The sequence below is a fragment of the Chrysemys picta genome, chromosome 3 (assembly GCF_011386835.1).
Source record: "Chrysemys picta bellii isolate R12L10 chromosome 3, ASM1138683v2, whole genome shotgun sequence".
Lineage (NCBI taxonomy): Eukaryota > Metazoa > Chordata > Testudines > Emydidae > Chrysemys > Chrysemys picta.
Genome location: NC_088793.1, coordinates 150873866 through 150898107, shown reverse-complemented (window position 1 = coordinate 150898107; position 24242 = coordinate 150873866). Strand labels below are relative to the sequence as shown.

Here is a 24242-nt window from a genome sequence, read left to right as displayed (position 1 = left end):
AAAAAAAATAACAGACTGAACTTGCTTCTAATCATGGGCATAGGTCTTTTTTATTTTAGTTTTTAAGTCTTCATGCATATGGCAATGGACAGACTTGAAAGTGTCACGAATTGAAAATGTAAAACATATCCAGCAAATGAAGGAGAGAGAGGGTGAGGAAGCAGCATGGAAGCTATAGTGATAAATTTGTCCATCTGCCCTAGAGCTTCGGCTGCTATTTATAGCCCTTTTAATTTTCTTTCCTATTCAGGACAGCAGCAAAGTGTACACAACCCATGTTTCCTACTTGGAAATCTACAATGAATGTGGTTATGATCTGTTGGACCCAAGACATGAAGCCTCCAGATTGGAAGATTTGCCGTGAGTAACAAAACTACAAAGAATCAGCAGGGATAAAAAAATCACTTTCAGATGCCCTGTTTCGTTGTTTTCCTTTGAAACTGTATGATACTGACCTCAGACTTAATTAACTCAAAATAGTTCATTTTTTATCAACTTTTTCAAAAGCTTCCATTATTATATTTTGTATGTATAGACATTGTGAAAAATGGATAAGAATAATTGAAGGTGAAGGTGTACGAGACTGATATAATTGGGGGAAAAGGTTCACAGGAGCCAGTACAAGAAAAGAGAAGGAGGAATTGTTCTTCCTTGTGACAATTCATCCACTTCACCCTATGCTGTAGGAGTGACAAGACATATAGAACAGGGCAGCATTCCTCGAAACTAGTACACAGAAACCTATTTCAGTTATGCGCCTTTCCTTCAGGAGTACTGTATTTTCTGGCGTATAAGACTACTTTTTAACCCAGGAAAATCTTCTCAAAAGTCGGGGGTCGTCTTATACGCCGGGTGTCGTCTTATAGGGCGGGTGCTGAAACTTCCGAGCCGGACTGGAGAATCTGCGGTCGCCGCATATGGTGGGGGGAGCTCAAAAACGGCCGCGGCCGCATCCCCGCCCGATGACGAGGTGAGGGGGCGCCTCACCGGGAAGGTGTAAGTGAAGGGCGGAGCAAGCTGCAGGCGTCCGGGATGCCCAGGGTATGGAAAAAAGAGATAGAGCGGCGCTGTGCCCAGAAAAACACGCCTCTTTCACCCGTCTGGCCCGCCCTTGTATCCTATTACCGTACCTCCTTCTCTGCCTCTCAGATCTCGCTCCTGAGGACTGCAGTGAAGCGGCGCAGGCACGCATGTGCGAGATCTGAGAGGCAGAGAAGGAGGTAATAGGATACAAGGGCGGGCCAGACGGGTGAAAGAGGCGTGTTTGCGCTACCGCTCTGATAGTCTTGGAGACAGGGAGGGCTGGGCAGGCAGGGAGAGCTGACCAATCCAAGCAGGCTTTGTATACAACAACCAGCCAATCGCCGGTAAGGTACATCGCTTGCCGTGACTGGCTGGTTGTTGTATACTGGGTACCACATACAGTACAGCACCAGTATCTACCTGTTCATACAGTATAGCACCAGTACATACAGTACAGTATACAAATGTCCAACAGTCAAAACCCCATCATGGCTCCACCAGCAAGAAGAAAGAAATATGAAGCCAGTTTCAAACTTAAAGTTGTAAACTTTGCCATGGAACATAATAACTGCGCTGCTGCAAGACAATATGGAGTAACAGAAAAGATGGTTCGGGACTGGAAAGCAAATAAAAAAGCATTAAAGAGTATGCCAAGGGGTAAGTGTGCATTAAGAAGAGGCACTCCACATTGGCCAGAACTCGAAAAACATGTAGCAGACATGGTGAATGAGCATCGCCAAAACGGTTATGTAGTGACACGAAATAAAATACATTTGTTTGCACTTCAGTGGGCCAAATCTAACCCAGATCACAGCAACAGATTTAAGGCCACTGTATCCTGGTGTACTAGATTCATGGGAAGGCATAATATGGTACTGAGGCAAAAGACGAAAATTGCCCCAAAATTACCTGCAGATCTTGATAGCAAAGTAAATAGTTTCCATCGATACGTAATACAACAGCGCACTAAACATGGCTATGCGTTAAGTAGTATTGGAAATATGGATGAAACTCCAATGAATTTTGATATGGTTGGAAATAAAACTGTCCATCAAAAAGGTGAAAAAACAATTTTAATTAAAACAACAGGACATGAGAAGTCCAGTTTTACAGTGGTACTAGGATGCACAGCTTATGGCGCCAAACTGAGACCAATGATTATTTTTAAAAGAAAAACAATGCCGAAATTCAAGTTCCCTGTTGGTTGTTTTGTACATGTGAATGAAAAAGGCTGGATGGATGAAGAAGGGGTAAAGCTATGGCTTGATAATGTATGGAGCAGGCGACCAGGTGGACTTATTAAAAAATGTAGTCTACTGGTGTGGGATATGTTCAGGGCTCATTTAACTCCCAGCACCAAGCAAATGCTTGCAAGACTAAACACAGATGCGGCAGTTATTCCTGCAGGATTGACATCGTTGGTACAGCCACTGGATGTGTGCCTAAACAAGCCATTTAAAGATCGCATTCAAGAACAGTGGAATGAATGGATGGTTAGCGGCGAAAAGTCATTCACAAAAGGAGGAAACATGCGTGCTCCACAGTTGGATGTTTTGTGCAAGTTTGTCATAAAAGCCTGGAATGATATTGATGCAGAAACAGTAATCAAGTCTTTCAAGAAGTGTGGCATATCAAATTCATTAGATGGTATGGAGGACGACTACTTGTGGCAAGATGAAGAGGAAGCCGAAGCTGAGACCACACCATCTGATACGGAATTCGATCCATACGATGACTGCCTTACAAATGTATCACAAGATGTCATTGATGTACTTATGATATCAGATGACGAACAGGAGGATTTTGAAGGCTTTTAAAGGGAAACTGTCACGCCAGCAAAACCTGTAAAAATACCGTAGCTTACAGTTATGATGGGCGTTGCTAACTCGCCAGGGACTTGCCCGGCACTTGCTCTCTCTCTCTTGTTTGTTATCTTCCTCCTATCATCATCAGTTCCAGTTTGGTTGACAGCTTAGAAAACAAACAGCATGGCAGCTCCCATGGGTTTATTGTCTTATCCTTTCTTTCAGCTTTAGAGTGAATTAGGAAAAGTTTAATCCACTTGCACTGTTTTATGTTTACATGTTTGATGACAAACAGCCTTATGTTTATAAGTGACAGTTTTCCTGCTAAGTACCTGCATGTCATAAGCATTTGAATTAAAATTACCATATTGAAATCAAATCTGATGTTTTTTTAATTTTTTTTGGTGTGCATTGGAAGAGGGGTAGTCTTATACGGCGAGTATATCCCAAACTCTATATTTTAACTGGAAAAGTTGGGGGTCGTCTTATACGCCCAGTCGTCTTATACGCCGGAAAATACGGTAATTATTTTTTAAATGCTGGACCTTGTGGAATGTAATGTGATAGTAAAGGAGATAAAGGCCAAGAGGGATTCCAAAACGCAGTACAGTATTTCAGAACAGATGATCATCAAAGTACAGTTTCTGCTGATGAAATATTTAGTACACTATTAACATTTGCCTGAGCTGAATACAGACCCTAAACTCAGTTTAGCAAAACCCATTCAAACCCCATTCTGCAACATTTGAAGAGTAAGCAGTTTTGATAATTGATTTATCCCAGTATTGAAGAGCATATGGAGGCTACATGAAACACTGATTTTTTTTTTTTTTGGTGTGGCATTGTCAAAGCTCTCATATATTCTTCAGTTATGTGATTGTGGAATTTATAGTGGTTGTGAAGGTAGCCTTGAACATGGGAGTCAAATGTAAACTAATGCACTGTTGAGTTCCTGAATTTGCGGCTAGCCTGAAATAATAGCTCTGGAAAGTGTGAACTGCCTCATACATCTCAGTGAAATGTTGGCTCTGATATAGGACAACTTAGGTGCTGTCAGTAAAAATGTGTGGCATATTGAAACGTGAAGATCTGGCAACATCATAAATTCAATTCAATATCAAAATACATTACCTGTTTTCATATTAACACACAAATAAATCATTTTTTAAAATGCATGTAAAACTGCTATAAAATTTCCACCAGTGCCACAGAATCTAGAGATTTTGCTGCAGAATTTAGATTTGTCCTTGGACAAAGTGCATCCTGCAAAGCCTAGAGTTGTTTCTCATCAGTCATATAAAATATGGACCTTTTAAAAAGCCATTGCTATGATTGGATTGCCTCCATTATGAGGTAGCATAGTCCAGCAGATAGTGGTGTCAGGCGACTGATTCGATGTGTAGGTAGTCAAGTCTCTTAACCTTTCTGTGTTCCACTTTCCTCTTCTGGAAAATGGGTATAATTATACTTACCTGTCATTGTACAGTGCTTTGAGTTCTATGGCCAAAAGTACTACTGCATATTATTTATGTATTCAGTCATGGGGGGTAAACCTTTGGGACATGTTATATATTTGCAGTTTCTTAAACTCTGCAGACAAATCAGAGTCTAATTTTGAAAAGAACCTCATTCTGATGTCCATTCTTGCAGGTGTAAAATGTCTGTGCCTGCAATTAGTTAGGGGGTGCAAATGCTATCACATAGCTATCCAATTGAATTGTGGGCACAGTTATTTGTAGCCTAGGGTGTGCCTGGAAAAAGAGAGTTCACTATTAAAAACTGAGTTCTCAGTGTATATAATGAATTGTACAATATCAAAACTGGTTTCTATTTTGCATCTTGATTAAGCTAGAGTAGAGAATCTCTTGTGGCTGGTATTAGGGTATTGTTAGAAAGTTAAAATTACAAGGAGATTTGATTGTGGAATTAAGGCTGAAATACACTGGGATTGATGATGGAGTTGCCCGGTAAGCCATATACAATAGTTTATGTCAGTATGAGTAATATAGAGAGAATCAAATTATTTGCTGTACAATAACTACTTTTCAAAGATAGATTAGTAACTATTTTACTATATACATATTTATTAAACATGTTTTGCGTATTATAATGGCCAAAAAGTAGTATTTATGCAATAGACTTGACAACACTTTTAAAGCTCTTCTTTGGTTATTTTGTATCAAGAATCTTTTATTTAAAAAAAAAATCTTAATGGTAGACTCACCTAATGATCACATCAACATGGAAGGAGCTATTTCAAACTTATCAAGGCTTTCATAATTTTTAAAAATATATATACTTACATTTTAAGGGCTAAAAAGGAGTATAAATTGTGCATAAATGATTTATTGCACATGGAAATGATTATTTTGTATAGTTTGCCATTGCACAAGTAATTACCCCTTATGTGTGTACAACTTAGATGCAGTTTTTGTAAAATCTGTGATATGTTCAGCATTTGCGACTTCTCTCACTTTCTCAGAGTTATAGTTGCTCCGGACATCTATGGAGCTGATCAATAATAAGCAAATATTTAGGGAAGAGAAAAATCCTAGACAAACCTATTCAAGTACACCTCTACCTCGATATAATGCTGTTCTCGGGAGCCAAAAAATCTTACCGCGTTATAGGTGAAACCGCATTATATTGAACTTGCTTTGATCCACCGGAGTGCGCAGCCCCGCCCCCCCCGGAGCACTGCTTTACAGCGTTATATCCAAATTCGTGTTATATCGGGTCGTGTTATGTCGAGGTAGCGGTGTATGATAGAAAAAATGTATCCAATGAGGAACTTCAGAACTGAAAGGTGATGTTCATCCCATTTCAGAAGGATCACACAATGCCTAACACATCAGTTAAACCCTATGTAAGCCCTTGATGTGGAGTTTAGGTGTCATATAGAGCCTTATGCAGGCTCTCTGCACTCAGGTGAAATTCACCCATATGAGCAAGAATAAAAGAGGTGAAGAAATATGTCATTTTTTTAACAGGAAGCAAAGAATCAGAGAAGCTGATAAAATATGCCATTTGTTTTGAAAGTAGTATCAACCCACAGATTCTTAGAGAAGAAAGTGAACCATTGTGAACCAAAGAAAAAGACTGACTTTATTCTAACAAGTCATATATTATTCATGACATTACACCACTCTCCAGTTCAACACAAGGAATAACCACAGAATGATGACATGTAAGATCATTCAGTTTAACATAATAAACACAAACCATGGAAAGTGCACAATTGTCTCACTGATAGTGCTTGAAAAGCTAAATGTGAGGGCAGCATCTAATGAATGTGAAGAAACGAATTCAGGTTTTGACAAAAATATATTAAAAGAAGACCTAATAGAAAGTGATAAAAGGAGATGGTAGGTACAAAATTGACTTTGCTTGGTATGCTAACATGTACGTTACACCTGTCTTGATTTACCATTTCCTCTTTTTTCTACATTTAAATCTGACACTTAATGTTGTTATACAACTAAAATAATAATTGCAAATGGCCACCATCCAAATAATTTACTGGCTGACATTTAAATTATCAGTGACTTAGAAAAAGTCTTAGATTCCCCCTGGTAGATGGCAAGAGTGTATATAAGATCTACTATGATAATGGGGCATTTGAAAAAAAAATTACATTCTCCCATAGGGGAACAGCTCCCCCCTCCCGCAACCCATAATCCTCCAAGGAAGGCCATGGTTGCTTAAAGCATAGATCAGAATAAACTACTCTTTTAATCCCTAAATTCCATAACAAGGGAAAGGCTAAAGACTAAGAATAAAAGATGTAACTGCCCAAAACCTCTTTAATGACTACCTGTCTCATCACACAATCAATGTACAGAATTGAGGCTCGAGGCTCCATTGGGGGAATCTAGAGTATTTTTTGTCTTGAAAAATATTGTTCATAATCACTGACTACTGGAAATTACTTCAAAAGAGTTCCCAATCCTGTTTATTTCTCTACTGCCCTCCAAAGGTTTAAGGGTTCACCAGACTGCTGACACACAAAACTAAACCAAATATTATAACAAGAACTCATAGATCACTTAACAAAGGAAGCCACAGGAAAAAAATTCTACACACAGGGTAAATGACCGTTTTTCTTCCATCTGGTTTATAATGCAAAGAAACCAACAGGCTATCTCCTGATTCTAGGCTAAACAATGTGTGCGTCAGCCATTCCCTCTTTCAGTGGTTATACAAGCTATATAATCTGGAGACTGGCTACCATCCATAGATATACAAGACCCATATTTTTACATACCAGTAATTCTTAGTACACTGAAAATTCCTGAGGTTCACAATATTAGGTCAGGCCTTTCACGAGAAAGTTCATCCCTTTGGAATGAAGAGTGCTCAATGTATGTTTTAGTTTACACCATGAATGTCTGTTACTACTGCACACCAAAGGTTAACAGGATATCTAGGTTTGACAATCCATGTTTTTCTGGATGCTAATAGAAAGATCCAGACAGGAAATGATATTGGGGATAAATGGTACTGATTCATTCTTTCAAAGATTGGATCTGATATAATCCACAAAAATATTACAACTGGAACTAACCCAGACCTTGGAATGTGAAAGAGCTAATTTGAGCATAGAGCATAAAATATTCCTCCCCATTCAGAAAAGGATATCTTCATTTTATCTATTAACCCATCTCTCCAAAATAAGGAAGGATCAGTCAGTGACACCTTTTCTGAAGCCACTACTTCAAATCACAGTATTAACTCATTGGCATCATCAAGCGAGACTCCATATGTGACTACTGAAATCACTCAACTCATCTTATTCCTGTGTTCTTTTTTGGAAAGGTTTACTTTACAGTAGCGGAGCAGTGTACTAAATAAACAAGGAAGTATGAGTGAAGTAAGAGAAGCAACAGTATATTATGCCCGCACTATTGTTTGCACTGGTTATTGACTATTGTGACAGACCCAGACCAGTGGGGTACAGGAGTCTGGTAGAGGGCAAATATACTGGTCACTGGATGAGTAGTTTTCTGTTCCCGGAGTGACCAGAGAAGGGGCTGCACTAGAGTAATCAGGAACCTGCTAGAACCAGTTAAGGCAGGCAGGCAGGCTAATTACAACACCTGGAGCCAATTAAGAAGAAGCTGCTAGAATCAATTAAGGCAGGCTAATCAGGGCACCTGGATTTTAAGAGGAGCTCACTTCAGTTTGTGGTGGGAATGTGAAGAGCTGGGAGCAAGAGGGGCAAGGAGCTGAGAGTGAGAAGGTGTGCTGCTGGAGGACTGAGGAGCACAAGCGTTATCAGACACCAGGAGGAAGGTCCTGTGGTGAGAATAAGGAAGGTGTTTGGAGGAGGCCATGGGGAAGTAGCCCAGGGAGTTGTAGCTGTCATGCAGCTGTTACAAGAGGCACTATAGACAGCTGCAGTCCACAGGGCCCTGGGCTGGAACCCGGAGTAGAGGGCGGGCCCGGGTTCCCCCCAAACCTCCCAATTGACCTGGACTGTGGGTTCTTCCAGAGGGGAAGGTCTCTGGGCTGTTCCCCAACCCACATGGTGAATCTCTGCGGCAAGAAAATCCGCCAATAAGCGCAGGACCCACCAAGATAGCGGAGGAACTTTGTCACACTATGTCATAAGAAAAGTGACCGCAGAAGGCAAATGAGGAATTGTATGGATGTATGATAAAGCACAATAGGGTGACATTGTTTTTGTTGATGATATTGTCCTGCTTAGTTCAATACATTGTTTAATGGAAGAAAAGCCCAGATTTGGGTTGATACAGCAAAATAAATTGGTTTGTTCATCAACAAGGGGAAGACGTAATATATGGCTATCAGTGTCCCCAAAGTACCCATTAAAGAGGACAAAGAAACTCTACAAGAGGTAAGCTACATGATTCAGGCAAATCACATTGTTTCAAGAAAGAGCAATGCATGACATTTAGCAAGCAGTTTCAAAATATCAAAATCAGTCAGACACCTCTATGGACTGTGTAACCGTGCCTTCATGGGTCACAACTGAGAATACCAAATTCAGGACAAACTGATGAAAAATAGGGCAGATACACCCCAAAACTAGAGGTTATTCTCCTATGAGAGATACCAAACCAGCAACAAAAGTAAACTTCTATTTCATCACACTGGCTAACAAGAAGTCAGAACAGCAGTTTCCTTAGGCATTCCAGTCCTTGTATCACCACCAAAAACACTAGACTTAGAGATAAGTGGTTCTTTAAAACCAATTTCATCAAATAAAAGGTTCCTCTGATCCCAAAGGAGCAGACACACACGCAGGTCAATATACAACTCAGATCTTACCCAATAATCATGCTGTTACCAATCCTTTAGTATCTAAAATCTAAAGGTTTATTTATAAAAAGAAAGAAAGGGGAGAGTTAAAATTGGTTAAAGGAATCAAATATATACAACATTTGCAAAGTTCTTGGATCAGGCTTGTAGCAGTGATGGAATAAACTGCTGGCTTAAGTCAAGTCTCTGGTTGCTTCCAAATCATTGGAAGATCTTCAGTTCCTTGGTTAGAATGCTCCTATTAGTATAAGTTCATAGTCCAGAGGCTGGAGCAGGAAAGAGACAAAATGGAGATGTTTCCAGCGCCTTTTATAGCTTCTGCCATGTGGAGGGAAACCCATTGTTTCAAACTAAGCACTGGGCATAACTAGTGGAAAATCACAGGTGATAAGATGGTGTTTGGAGTCACATGGGCAAGTCGCATGTCCATGCATAATTCCACTTAGTCACAGTAGAAGTCATTACCTATACCTCAAACAGCACGTTCACAGGAAAGTCCATGCAGGGTAGGTGGGCGTCTTCCATTGTGAGTTAAATGTTCCTTGATGAGCCACTTAATTTGAATAGTCTCTTCAAGATGTGCAGGCTAAATACCTTATAACATTTGAAATCCAGGTATAGAGCCAATACTCATAATTTCAAATACAAAAATGATACATGCATACAAATAGCATAATCATAACCGTCAAATCATACCCTTTTTATAACACCTTACTTGATACATTTTGTACAAGATTTGTTGCAATTATATAACAGCGGTAGCAACAATGATCTGCATGGTCATAGTTTAATCAGATAACGTCACAGACTGCAGATCAGTCTGTCATTTTCTAGATTCAGATGGTACAATACAAGGACTTGCATGGGAGTATCTGAGGACAGAATGTAATCTGATTTTAGCAGTAAAACATTGCTTTCTAAGGACAAAGTTATGCCTATTGAGTCTAAGCTCTGTGTATGAGTGATGAAAGGTGTGTCAGGGGTTAGCTGGCGATACTCCGGGGTGTGATGCTACTGGCGAGAGTTAAAGGGGCCACTTCCCCTAGCGACAATATCAGGGGAAGCACTGCCTAGAGGCGATAGTCCAAGAAGCCGCTTCGCCTAGCAGCAAGAGTGGGGAGGATAGGAGAACTGGGCCAGTCCTACTCGCAGGGCCCTTCAAAACAAGGTACCCTGTTTCGCCAATATGGGGTTGATATAGCCATCACCAGGTGCTGGCCCCATTCAGGCTCATAGACATCTTAGTGGGGTAGGGCAGGAGAGCTAGGGGTGGGACAGGATTGCACTGTGTACTCTGGAGTACAGCTATTACTGCTCCAACAATAAGCATCTTGTGTCTCCTTTTACATGTGCTTGTGACTGCACTTTATGCTAGGGCATGGGTCTCATTATCCCTTCCAACCGAAATACTGAGCATCAGAAGGTAAGTTGTTTTCCTAGTCTAGTTCTCAAGGGAATGCTAGGCTGGAATTCTGCCTACTTGCTTTTACTCAGCATTATTGTATGGCACATTGCACATTGTTTGTGCTTAAATAATGATGATAATGGTGAAAAGATCCAAGTTCATCCAACAAACACCTCCAGGTTTTTCTGACAATCCTCTTGTCCCACTCTCACAAAAAACAAACAAAATCTTCCCTGATCATTATAACTTTTATAAATTCCTTTTCTGTGAGAAGATTTTCAATAGCGTGATAGCACTTGATATATTAATATGAATATTTTTAAAAAAGATAGAAACAGACTGTATCCATGTAATCAGTACGTATCACATAAGTCTTGCAGACAGTCAATGTTATTTTGGCATGACTTTGCCAGTGTGAGATTTGTGGGCAGCACTGTCCTGGCATCCTTCTTAACCCTATTAAACAATCAACAAGGAAGTCTGCTAATATTTCTAGGTGAGGCATGCGCCATCTAACCATTCCACTACTACTGTCTATAAATATGTCTTTTATTTATTGTGGCAAGTGGCCCTTTTGCTAAGGAGGGCTTGGATGTCGCTTCCATCTGAGCCCACTATGATGTCGTGTCATCCTGAAGTGGTCTCTTGAATGACATGAGGCATTGGTTCCTTGCTTAGGGATGGAGAGAACTGTCTAAGTTGACAAAAAACTTATGAAGTTTGGGAAGAGGGATACAATTAAAATATGTACAATTTTATATATATATATTTTGTTTCTGTGTTTTTTCTGAAGTACACATTGACTATATGTGATTTCCCTTCAATCCAGCCATTATTAGTTGGTGAATTTCTTGTAGGCAATCAAGGGAAAGGTGGAATTTGAAGGAATTTGAAAAAAGAAAGGGCTTACGGATCAGTTTGAAGTAGGTTATTCCATTTGTAGGGGGGAGTATGGAATAAAATATGGAAATAGTAATGGGAGAAATTAATAAGTAGGTGGTCAAGGCCAGTATTATTGGTAGAGTGCAGAAGGTAAGAGGTGACTGACCATCTTTATGTATCTGCTCTTTCTTGCTGAGAATTCTGAAGAGCCTGGAAGTAGAGGACAAGAGATTATAGACTCATAGACTTTAAGGTCAGAAGGGACCATTATGATCATCTGGTCTGACCCCCTGCACGCTGCAGGCCATAAAACCATCCCCGCCCCTTCCCTGGACTCTGCTGCTGAAGTCCCCAATCCTGTTATTAGTGACTTCAATCGGCAGAGACCCTCCTGCTAGAGATCCCTGCCCCATGCTGCGGAGGAAGGCGAAAAACCTCCAGAGGCTCAGCCAATCTGCCCTGGAGGAAAATTCCTTCCCGACCCCAAATATGGCGATCAGTAAGACCCCGAGCATATAGGCAAGAGTCTCCATCCTGACCCCTTTTAGCCATTATGCTATTTACCTACCATTGCTTGGTTTTTCTTGACAACTATGTTTTACCATTAAACCATTCCCTCCATAAACTTATCTAACTTAATCTTAAAGCCAGACAAGTCCCTCGCCCCCACCGTTTTCCTCGGAAGGCCGTTCCAATATTTCACCCCTCTAACGGTCAGAAACCTTCGTCTAATTTCAAGCCTGAACTTCCCCACGGCCAGTTTATATCCATTCGTTCTCGTATCCACGTTAGTACTAAGCTGGAATAATTCATCTCCCTCCCTTGTATTAATCCCTCTAATATATTTAAAGATAGCAATCATATCACCCCTCAGCCTTCGCTTGGTCAGACTAAACAACCCAAGCTCCTCTAGTCTCCTTTCATACGACAGGTTTTCCATTCCTCTGATCATCCTAGTGGCCCTTCTCTGCACCCGTTCCAGTTTGAGTTCATCTTTTTTAAACATGGGAGACCAGAACTGCACACAGTACTCCAAATGAGGTCTCACCAGCGCCTTGTACAACGGAAGCAGGACCTCCTTATCCCTACTAGATATACCTCGCCTAATGCATCCCAAGACAGCATTGGCTTTTTTCACCGCCACGTCACACTGTCGACTCATAGTCATCCTGCGGTCTACAAGGACCCCTAGGTCCTTCTCCTCTTCCGTTACTTCTAACCAATGCGTCCCCATCTTGTAACTAAAATTGTTATTGGTCATCCCCAAATGCATCACCTTACACTTTTCACTATTAAATTTCATCCTATTTCTGACACTCCAATTCACAAGCTCATTCAAGTCTCCCTGCAGGATATCCCTATCCTCTTCCGAATTTACAACGCCTCCCACCTTCGTATCATCCGCAAACTTTACCAGCCTACTCCTGCAATCGGTTCCGAGGTCAGTTATAAATAGATTAAATAAAATGGGTCCCAAAACCGAACCTTGGGGAACTCCACTGGTAACCTCCCTCCAACCTGACAGTTCACCCTTCAATACGACCCGCTGCATTCTCCCCATTAACCAATTCCTTATCCATCTCTGGATTTTCAGATCGATCCCCATGTTTTTTAGTTTAACCAATAATTCCTCATGGGGTACAGTATCAAACGCTTTACTGAAATCCAGGTATATTAGGTCCACCGCATTTCCCTTATCTAATAAATCCGTTACCTTCTCAAAGAAGGAGATCAGATTCGTTTGGCACGATCTGCCCTTCGTAAAACCATGTTGTAAATTATCGCAATTGCCACTACCCTCCAGGTCCTCAACTAATTTCTCCTTCAAAATTTTCTCTAACACCTTGCACACTACAGATGTTAAACTAACAGGCCTGTAGTTACCCGGATCACTTTTTTTCCCTTTTTTGAAAATAGGAACCACATTAGCTATTCTCCAGTCTAACGGGACCACCCCCGAGTTTACAGATTCATTAAATATTATCGCTAACGGGCCCGCTATTTCCCGCGCCAATTCCTTCAATATTCTCGGATGAAGATCGTCCGGTCCTCCCGACTTAGCCCCATTAAGGCGTTCAAGTTTTGTTTCTACCTCTGATACGGTAATCCCCCATCCCGAACGCCCCTCTGTAATGGTGCTAGTATCCCTAATCCCTTCATTGGCCTCATTAAACACCGACGCAAAATATTCATTGAGATATTGCGCCATGCCTAGATTGTCTTTAATCTCCTCTCCGGCAATAGTCTTCAGCGGTCCCACTTCTTCTTTCTTTGCTTTCTTCCTGTTTATGTGGCTGTAAAACCTCTTACTATTGCTTTTAATTCCCCTCGCTAGGTCCAATTCTACACGGCCTTTGGCCTTTCTCACTCTATCTCTACATTCTCTGACTTCACTTTGGTACATTTCCTTACTGATCCCTCCCCTCTTCCACTCTTTGTACGCTTTCTGTTTTTTCCTAATCGCCCCTTTGAGTCGGTCGCTCATCCAGCTCGGTCTAAATCTCTTGCTTGGTAATCTTTTTCCCTTTTTGGGAATACAGGCCTCCGACAGCTCATGCATCTTTAACTTAAAGTAATCCCAGGCTTCTTCTGCCTTTAAATCCATTAATACGTTTGCCCAATCCACTTCCCTTACCAGTCCCCTTAATTTGTTAAAATTGGCCTTTTTAAAATTATAAACCCTAGTCTTTGACTTAATTCTGTTACTCCTTCCCTGTATTTTAAACCGAATTAGCTCATGATCACTGGAGCCCAAATTGTCCCCTACTACCACTTCCTCAACGAGGTCCTCACTACTTACCAGAATCAAATCTAAAATGGCCTCCCCCCTCGTCGGTTCAGCTACCACTTGATGGAGGAATTGATCATCAAGCACATCTAGGAACATCTGAGCCCTATTATTGCTACTAGCGTTTGTTCCCCAATCTATTTCCGGGAAATTAAAGTCCCCCATAATTACACAGTTTCTATTGCTAATTACTTCTCTAAGCACATTAAATAGTTCCTTATCCATATCCTGGGTCGATCCCGGCGGTCTATAGCACACTCCAAGCACTATCCCCGGAGAGGCTCTAGAAGTCCTATTACCCATTGTAAGTATTGCCCAGACGGACTCTGAGTTGTCTAATCCATCCACTATTATTTCTTTACAGTTTATTTCACTATTGACATACAATGCCACCCCCCCACCTTTACCTCTGTTCCGGTCTTTCCTAAACAGCACATACCCCTCCATACCTGTGTTCCAGTCGTGACTGTCATTCCACCACGTTTCCGTTATTCCTACGATATCTGGTTTCAGCTCTTGGACCAGGAGTTCCAATTCCTCCATTTTATTACCTAGGCTTCTGGCATTGGTGTATAGACACCCTAATGTATGTCGTTTAGCCCGTCTCCCATTAGCAGCACTATATGTTGCGGGCCTCCTAGTGTCCGTCCCTCCTGTCCTTCCTATGTCCAATCTCATCTCCACAGCTATCTCTCCTCTCATTTTACTCACCTTCTCCATACTGGAATCTGGCGTGGAGATTAACTGTGCATCTCCCAACCGTCTCCCCAAACTTGCTAGTTTAAAGCTCTTTTGATAAGATGAGCCAGCCTCCCTCCCAAAAGTCTATTTCCTTCCCTACTCAGGTGAAGCCCATCCCGCGAGAACAGGTGTCTGTCCCCGAAAGCCTCCCAGTGGCCATACATCCCAAAGCCCTCCTTATAGCACCACTCCCTTAGCCAACTATTTATTCTCACAATCCTATCAGCCCTTTGCTGCCCTTTCCTCGGAACGGGCAGAATCCCACTAAAGATAATCTGAGCCTCTATCTCCTTGAGCGTCTTCCCCAGCCTGGCATAATCTCCCTTGATCCTCTCTAACGAGAACCTAGCCGTATCATTCGTTCCTACATGAAGGATTATCAGGGGGTTCTTACCTGCTCCTTGTAGGATCCTTTTCAATCGCAGGTCCACATCGCGTATCTTTGCGCCCGGTAGACAGCACACCCTTCTGTTCTCCGGGTCCGCCCTGGTCACAGGCCTATCCAATCTCCTCAGTAAAGAGTCTCCAATTACATACACCTGCCGTCGCCTGGCAACAGTGCGATCTAGTAATCTAGTCTCCGATCCCTCTAGTCCTGACCTGTGCCTATTCCTATCTTCCCTTATGCCTTCCTGAATCCTCACGGGGCCCAGAATTGGTGCTGTCTCCATCAAGTCCTCCCCCCTCTCTCTTGGACTAGCAGCTCTTCTCTTCTTCCTCACCCTTCCACCTTCAGTCGCCACCTGCTGCCCCTCCAGCTCGGTATCCAAACACTCGAACCTATTCCTGAGTTCTATTCCCCCCTCACTGGCCCTTCTTTTCCTTGGCCTGCTTCTCACAGTCACATGCTCCCACCTCCCATGTTCTCCCCCTTCCATTCCCCTCTCACCATCCTCTCCCTCTGCCTCTACCTCCACCATTGAGCTTGATGTTATGGAAAAGGAGTTGGAAGATTTGGAGGATGTTGGACAGGGGAAGAGGGAACACAATCAGAAAGATGAGGAAGGAAATTGATCTTAGTAGCTGTGTTTTGAATACATTTAAGAGAGGGGAATGAAGGTATCAGTGAAGCCAGAGAGGGGGAGGTAATAGAAATCAAGACTGGAGATAAGGACCTTTGACATGTTTTAGCTATGTTGATAGAAAGAAAAGATTGGATATCAGAAATGCTGTGGTGGATGGAGCAGCATTTTTGGACAATTTTTGATCTTGATGTGTGGTTCAAGGACAGGGATCCAATTTGGCCAGGTCAATAAGCTAACACTCTTTTTTTAAATTTTAGATTCTGGCATTTTTCCTGCATAATCTGTTTTGATTTAAAAATATAAATAAGGGCTTGTCCACATGAACAGTTAGTCCACTTTGAAACAGGACTAGATCAAAGCATGCTAATGAATTGTTAATGAGTATCAGCAGGGTCCACACAGATAGTGTGCAGCAGGCGATTGTGGGGTAAATTCTCTCCACAACTAGCCATGAATTAGATATTAATGTAGACAAGCCCTAAGTCTCTCAGCATTATAATTATGAAAATAAATCTTCAAAATATGATCTGCGTGCAGTCGACACTCTGAAACAACAGCTCTGAGAAGTATGAACTGATCCATTCGTTTCTCTGGTGTGGTGACTCAGATGCCCTCTGATGATAATTTAAATTAGCTATTACATTGCTAATCAAAACATATTAAAAAATAAAAAAGAGAGAGAAAGAGAGAGAGTGGAATGATTATATTATGAAGATCCGCACAATCTGCTGTGAATGGCGTCTCAGTTTGATGGCAAATGGATGGCACTTGGGAGAGTTTCACCACTTTTTTCTCTAATCTCACCCCTGAAACCAAAAGGCAACAAAGGAGGAGCATATCCCAAGGGAGTATCTTGAGTCCCACTGAAGGTAAGCCAACTGTGCAGAGCCCGGTAGGACAGCCAAGCCCCGTTCCCATCCCAACAAGATATTGCCTCCCTTTCCCAGATCAGCAGGGGCCTATGCTCCTGTGGTGGTGAGTATGGGGCTAGGTAGCTTCCTCCCTGGTTATTCTGGCTGCTGCTCACTTTTCTGGAGACTGTCTACAGATTTGGGCAAACATCATGCATTGTTAACACTGTAAGTCAAGCTTTTAAACTTTTCTCCACTACCATGAAGGCTAGAAATATATATGTATTTTAAAAATGAAAGCTGATAGTTTGATGCCATCATGTAACTCTGTGAGCCAGGGACTTAATCATGTGCTTATTGTGTCTATGCGATAATCTGAGCTTTCCTCTGGGCATCTCAAATTCCATTTATAGGGAGACAATCCTGAGAAGACTATCAGAATCCAGGAGAGCACATGTGATAATATTTTGAATATCTGAACAAACTATAGTGAGTAGCATTTCAAGTGAAAGAGATTAGAGTACCACTACATTTTACTTTCCATTTCAAGCCCTGGTCAAGGGAAAGGGCTTGGAAGATTACTCGCAGGCTAATGAGATCTGATATTGTGATATAGTGGTAACAACAGAGAATGTAGGGATGGTGAGGAATTTGGAGGTAAGAGCAAAAGTTCACTGTGGATTCATGTTTAGTTTAAACGGATGGCAAGACATTCAGGAAGAAATGTCAGAGAGACAGGTTGAGATACGAGGTCAAATTGATGGGGTCAGATCAGGAACATAAATAAAGATTTGTGAATCATCTACATAAATATTGTAATTGATGCCTTGTGAGCAAATCACAGAAAGATCAGCCAGAGGGAGCAAAGGTAGAAGAGGAGGCAAGGATGGAATTCTGTTGGGGTCTTTACTGCGAGGGGTGGAGGAGGATCTATCAAAAGAGACACTGAAGAAACGACCAGAGAACCAGAAGAAGACAGAGTTACAAAAGCTGTGGAAGGACAAGATGTTGAGACAGAGAATACTATTGTGTCAAAAGCAGCAGAGAGGTCCAGGAGAACGAAGATAGAATAGAGGCCCTGAGACTTTGTCACAACATGTTTTTTAAATACTTTAATTAGAACAGTGTCCAGTGAAGAAGAGAGTGGGGGACAAACCAGGTTGGAATGGTTCTAATATAGGTTAGGAAGAGATGGTGCATTCAATGGCTTTGAAAATGAGGGGACGAAGGTCAATAGGGCAGTCGTCGTAAAGGAGTGGTTCTCAACCTATTTACCATTGTGGGCTGCATATGCAGGGCTCTCCGTGTTATGTGGGCCGCATCCACACAATATAGATACTAACTGTATGGCCCTGAGGATGTCACATGGGCTGCAGCTGTGTGCTGATTGGGCCACCGGTTGAGAACCACCGTCGTAGAGATAATTGGGGTCAAAAGATGTTTTGTTTTTTCTAAAGATGGTGAGATAAACATGTTTAATTTGTGATAGGAATGATCTAAAGGAGATCAAAGTCTCGAGAGTAAGGATGAGAAGTCAGGAGGTGGCAGGGAATCAAAAGTACTTATTTGGTATTTATTATAATGTTAGTATTGTTTTAATACTTCAAATCTTCAGTGCTTATTTTTACTGTGCCAGGCCTGTTCAAATACCCACTATTTTATTTGAAATCTTAATGAAAATATTAAAACAAGGATCACTTGCAATCAGCTCTAGTATTCTCTTATTCTGTCCTTTTTTTTTTTTTTTTGTAGAAAAGTGACAATAATGGAAGACCCTGATCAGAACATTCATCTGAAAAACCTGTCTCTTCAGCAAGCAACCAACGAGGAGGAAGCACTGAACCTTCTTTTTTTGGGAGACACTAATAGGATGATTGCAGAGGTAAGAATCAAGCTTACTGGTACAAATTTTATCTTAAAATAGTTATAAATATTCTCATATAACAACTGCTTAACTAGTGCAGGGGGCTGACATGAAATGGTGGCTTCTTTTTTAATAGATGTCCATTGTGAAAATGGAATAAGCATGTTTCCATTTTCTGCATTTATGTTTTTCACTTTGTGAAGAGCTTTCAAATGTTTGTACTTTGTTTTTCTAAAGAGTATTTATTCGTTTCACTGTTTCAGAAATACCATAATACTGTCTTTCTCTGTGCAGTTGGTACCTCGCAGTCCAGTAAATATGTGACTCTGATTGGTTGTCAGCTATGTAATAATTTATCATTGCAATTAAAACATAAATGCAGCCTTTTTGAATAAAAGCACATAGACTGACTTTTGGATATTATGTGTGTCCCACATGTATGCACATAAAAAGATCTGAACAGTCATCATTTTATATGGCACTGTTAAAACTTCTTCCAGACATAACAGCTTGCATTTGAAGTGGTTACAGTAACAGCTAACAGTCTCTGTATTTTTTCCCCAAATAATATGCATGTGTGGTGTGTATTACTTGGGAAAAGAAACAAACACTGGTATATGCTATGTTTAAAATGAACATTAATAGATATGCTAAGATGAGGTTGCTTTAATTGATTCTGCAAAATTCATGTAGCATAAGATATTTGTGTATATATTGTGGCCATTCTGAGCTCAGAAATCATCAGTTTTTCTTTCGTATTCAGTAGTTGAAAACGAAATGTAGACATAAAAGGCACATTATATTAGCAGGGCATTGTCAACCCCTGAAATTATGAGATGTCTTCTCTGCTTCCTAGCAGCATGCTCAATACAGCTATTTGCATCTTAGAAGGTTATAATTTATTCAAGGGGTCTGTTCTGAAAAGACATCTTAGAATGTCAGAAAGGTACACAGTAAGTTAGCGAGGAGAAAAATAGTGAGAACATGTTTCACATCAGGAAACCTTTCAAATATATGAAAAAAATACAAGGTAGCCCTTGGCCCCCATTGACTGATATGTACATACCCACAGACTTAGAAAGGAACACTTAAATCCATAATGTGTTCATTCAAGAAGCTGACACTTTTGACTACAGCTGTGAGAATACCTTCTTTCTGGAATTCGTTATAACATTGAAAAACATAGGAGGATCAGTCTTCATAATAATGGCAAATAAGGGTTCTAGTTTTTTGGCACCTGAAAAGCAAAATATTTGGGCAGTTTTTTTATCACATATTTTGGCTTCTGTAAAACATTATGCTCTGGCCATTTTAAGAGTGCGTGTGTGTGTGTGCGTGTGTGTGTGCGTGGGTTTTTACCTGACTGTCAGAATTAAATTTCTGAGAAGGGAGAGCTTACTGCGGGAAGGGGAAAGGACTTGGTAACCTAGTTTAAAAAAATGATTACTAACTTCACATTTACAGAGAAAATTCAGAAGCTACTATGGTAACCAGAAAACATTTGCAAAACATAGTCCCAAGACCTGGTATACAAAATCAAGTTTTCCTTAGGGTTTATTTTCATGTACTCTAGTTGTAGCCAGCATTTTCAGGAAAAGTTATTAAGAAAAGATACATACTTGCTAGTCCAGAACATTAAAAACAATTCCCAAACCTCTACAGATATCCTTCATACAACTTAGTGTTTTCTTAAAGCTAGTAATGAGAACTGCATGTTAATTAGTGTTCTTGATCTCATAATTTTAAATGAAAAAGATGAAATGCTCAGAATTACTTGGAAAAATGCTAGCTGTGACTGAACCCTCTGCTGGTTGAAATTACAAGAAGTATCTTCATGTTACTTGCCGTACTACATATGGGAAGCACAATTTTCAAACTTGAGTTCCTTAATAAGATGTCCACATCTTTCAATGGCTTCTTTTTATCCACACTTAGAAATATCAAGGACAATTTACTTGCACCTAAGTGATGATCTTCATGTCTAAATGCAAGATTTTGATATCCTGTTAAGGTACCCAGGTTTGAAAATCGGGCTATCTATGTTACTTGATGTAATAAACTGTGTTGCTTACTCTTTAATTTTAAAGGGGTAGTTTGATTGACTCATTTGTTTATTCATAATCTTTCATTCATCATTGTGAAATTTATACATTGCTTTACAAACAGTATAAGACATGTTCCCTACCCCAGTATGCTTACAGTCTGATCAAGACAAGACTCTGGGCAGCAGTTCAGGGAATGGCGCCTGTGTGGAAATTATTTGTGAAGGGAGCAAGATAGAAAGCATTCATGGAAGAACTGGTTCTCTGGAAGAATTTGAAGAAAAGAGAGGATGCGTCGTGGAAAGGTTGTGGTAAAGTGCTCCAAGTGTAAGGGCAGCTGGAAGCCCAGAGGAGAAGAATGAGTGTAGCACAGGAGTGAGAAAAAAGAATAAAAGGAAATCAAAACAGAGAGGTAGGCATAAGCAAGATTGTGTACAACTCTGATGGTGAGGACAGAACTCTAATTTGATAGAGTAAGAGACTGGAAGCTAGTAAAGGTGTTCAAGGAGAAGGATAACTTGTTCTTAGTGATGGGAGGGGGAAATGACTTTAGTAGTGGTATTTTGAGAGTCTGGAAGGAGAACTTATAGTAATCAAGGTAAGAGAATTAATCAAGCTATGGCGAAGGCTATTAGTAGTGGGGATGGAAATGAGGGTGGGTATATTTTTGGTGATATTAAAGAGGAAGAATCATGAGGACTTACTAGGAGACTTCCTTTAGGGGAAGTAGTATGGACAAGGGTCAACGATGACACTAATGTTGCAACCCTGGGGAACAGAAAGATAGTGGTCTTATCAGTGGTGATAGGGGATGTGGTGAAGAAGGATTAGGAGGAAGGTTGAGTTCAGTTTTGTTGAGAATGAGGCAGGACATTCTACCCCTAGAGAGAGTGGTAATGTTGGTGGTTGAGAATTAGGTTGGTCATTGGCATAAAAATAGTAGGTGATGCCATGGGGGCAGAAGATGTTGCCGAGAGAGAAAATATAGACAAAACATTCAGGCTTACAACTGAGTGAGACAGGTGAAGATAAGAAATCACCAAAGGTCATGATGAAGGAGCTAATAATGAAGTTTCATGATGACTATAAAGACACAGAGTCATGGAAGCCAAGAGAGGGGAGAAAGCAAAAGAGGAATCAAGGAGGATACAATTATGAGAGTGTCCCTCTGATTTAGCTAGGAGAAGGGATGGGGATGAAGGAAAATTTCTCTACTTCTCTAATCTAGGGGATACAAGAACATACAGGAATCTAGAGGAAAAGAGGAGTTAAGTATCTTAATTATGGATATGTCTACACAACAAAGAAAAACCTGCAGTTGGCCCATGCCAGCCAATTCAGACTCATGGGGCTCTGGCTGCAGGGCTATTTCATTGGCTGTGTGGTCTTCCAAGCTCTAGGAGCCTGTGGGATAAGAAGGTCCCAGAGCTCCCTCACCAGTGGCTGCATAGAGAAGAAAATTGATATTTGATTATGAATTCAAATTATGGTCCCTGAGTGGTGCCATGAAATTTTTTAATTGAAGTGTTTGAATCAGTCCCATCTTCTCAGCTGCCCTCTTATTACTTCTCCTACCTTCCCAAGAGCAACTCTGATATGAGCTAGGAGAATGCTGGACAGCTGCTGTCCCTTCTCTACTGCAGCTGCCCAACAGCTCTCTTTAAGGCCTGCTGCAGCACCAAGATAGAGAGGAGAGTAGTGTCTGCTTCCCTGACAGTCTGTGTAAGCCGTAGGAAGAGCAGAAGAGCTTGACTGTCTCTGCCAGAGTCTAGGGCAGTATCTGACAAAGGATGGCTCTCTTCCTACACACAGCAACCCAGGGTGCAGCCATGAGAAGAGAAACCAGTGCAACCAGTTATGGTTCTCTGATTCTCTGTCATAGTCTAGGTTAGAGCAACCTATGAGCTGCTCTAACGTGTGCCAACATGGTATATAGTCTCCAAAGTAATAGCCATAGCACAACATGCTCCAGCTATTCCGCCTACATACTGCTAGACACCCTCTGCACCCGGAGCTGTCGGGAGGGAAATGGAGGAACCATTTATGCCATCTCTATGCACAGGAAGTCCTTAGGTTAGCATAGAGAGCTGAAAGTTAAAGCATAGACCATTCTGGTCATTCCAGAGCAGTTCACCAGCCAAGCTGTAGTGAATTCCATTTTCAGGCTCTCAGCCTGTCTCTCTGACTTCCCTCCTTAGTTCCCAGGTGAGTGAGCTCCCAGCTTCTTCCAGAAGTCAACTCTTATCCCCCCTCATCACATGTCTCAGTCCTTTGTTCTCAAGCTGGGGTCTCTGCTCTGCTTCCCTCCTCCCTTTGGGTAATTGGTTGCTAGATTTCAGTGTCCTGGTGATTGGGCTTTCCATTGTCTTCTCATGTTTTCCATTGATATGAGTTGGCCTCAGCCAGGCCTTTTTAATGACCCATTCAGCCCACTGAGACAGCTAGGTGACACACACACATCTATGTCTCTTAGCCTGCCCTGAAAGCTAACTTAATGCTGTTTCCCCCACTGGGTAGCAATGCAAAATATAGGGGGAAACTCAGGCATGCATAGGATTCATAAAAATATTACAAAAAATTCCCACTTCATCACACAAGTCTTGTGATATATTGTTGTTTTTCTTAAAGCCCTAGCTCCTCAAGTCATTAAAATATATGAGAATCTCACCTTACCTTTTTTAAATGAAAGTTTCTAGTTCATGTGGTTGTAGAAGAAAGATTGAAAATGTGTCCTAAATATGACATGAAGGTTTAAAAAAGATAAATAAAAGTATATAAAAACAAAAAAAAATCCATTATTTTTATTTTTAAAACTCTTAATTAAGCCAATAATATGATTTTTGGGGGAGGAGGGCATGGCTGAATAATTTCTAACCTCTTAAGGTCAGCAGTTCTTTGATTGCTGTTTTTAGACCTTTTTTGAAATAATATATGTGGCCCTCAGGCTGAAAAGTTTAGACACAACTAGTCTATGTAGTTCTTTATTGGATTTTGTGTTCCTCTAAACTTAAAAAGACTAAGATAAAGTCAGTAACCGCCCAAGAGCATGCACAAGTTTTAGAAATCTCAAATCTTATTTTGTTAAGTTAGAGCAATATGCCTAAACACTGCAATTACAAATAAACCCAGCATTTGTTTTTCTCGAATGAAAAGTTAGTCCACTTTAATGAGGAAGGAAATGTTTCAAAACATGGTTTTATGACTCTAACTCTCAGTTGTTTGAATTTGGAAGACAGTACTTACAAAGTATTGTTCCATTACTTAACATGTTTGAGGCACCTATGCAGGCGGTGTAAACAGCAGGGGGTTGGCAATGTTCATATATGTTGTTTCAATAGAAAATAAAGCTTTTAAACATTTAAAGATGGCTGTGGGGACTTACTTGTGACATCCGTGTTAGACTCATTCCTCTTCTAGCTAATTTTATTGTCAATTAATACTCTCCTCTGGGCCACTACACTGTTGGGAGCACCATCTTTTGGGTGAGACATAAATATTGGACCCTGACATTTTATGATCAGTTGAGATTAAAGG

The 24242-nt window shown here is 40.9% G+C and overlaps 1 protein-coding gene across 15 annotated transcripts in view; it reads left to right on the top strand.

The window, feature by feature from the left end:
• The window catches only part of KIF6 (kinesin family member 6), a 378942-nt gene that overhangs the window by 125622 nt on the left and 229078 nt on the right, over window positions 1-24242 (top strand). For all 15 annotated transcript variants that reach the window (XR_010599843.1, XR_010599844.1, XM_042848514.2 and 12 more), the window contains 2 exons: window positions 251-360; window positions 18555-18684. Coding sequence is in view for 13 of the 15 variants with exons in the window: in XM_042848514.2 (XP_042704448.2) it covers window positions 251-360; window positions 18555-18684 (240 nt within the window). In the remaining 2 variants the exon portion in view is untranslated. The remainder of the gene's footprint in view (window positions 1-250; window positions 361-18554; window positions 18685-24242) is intronic.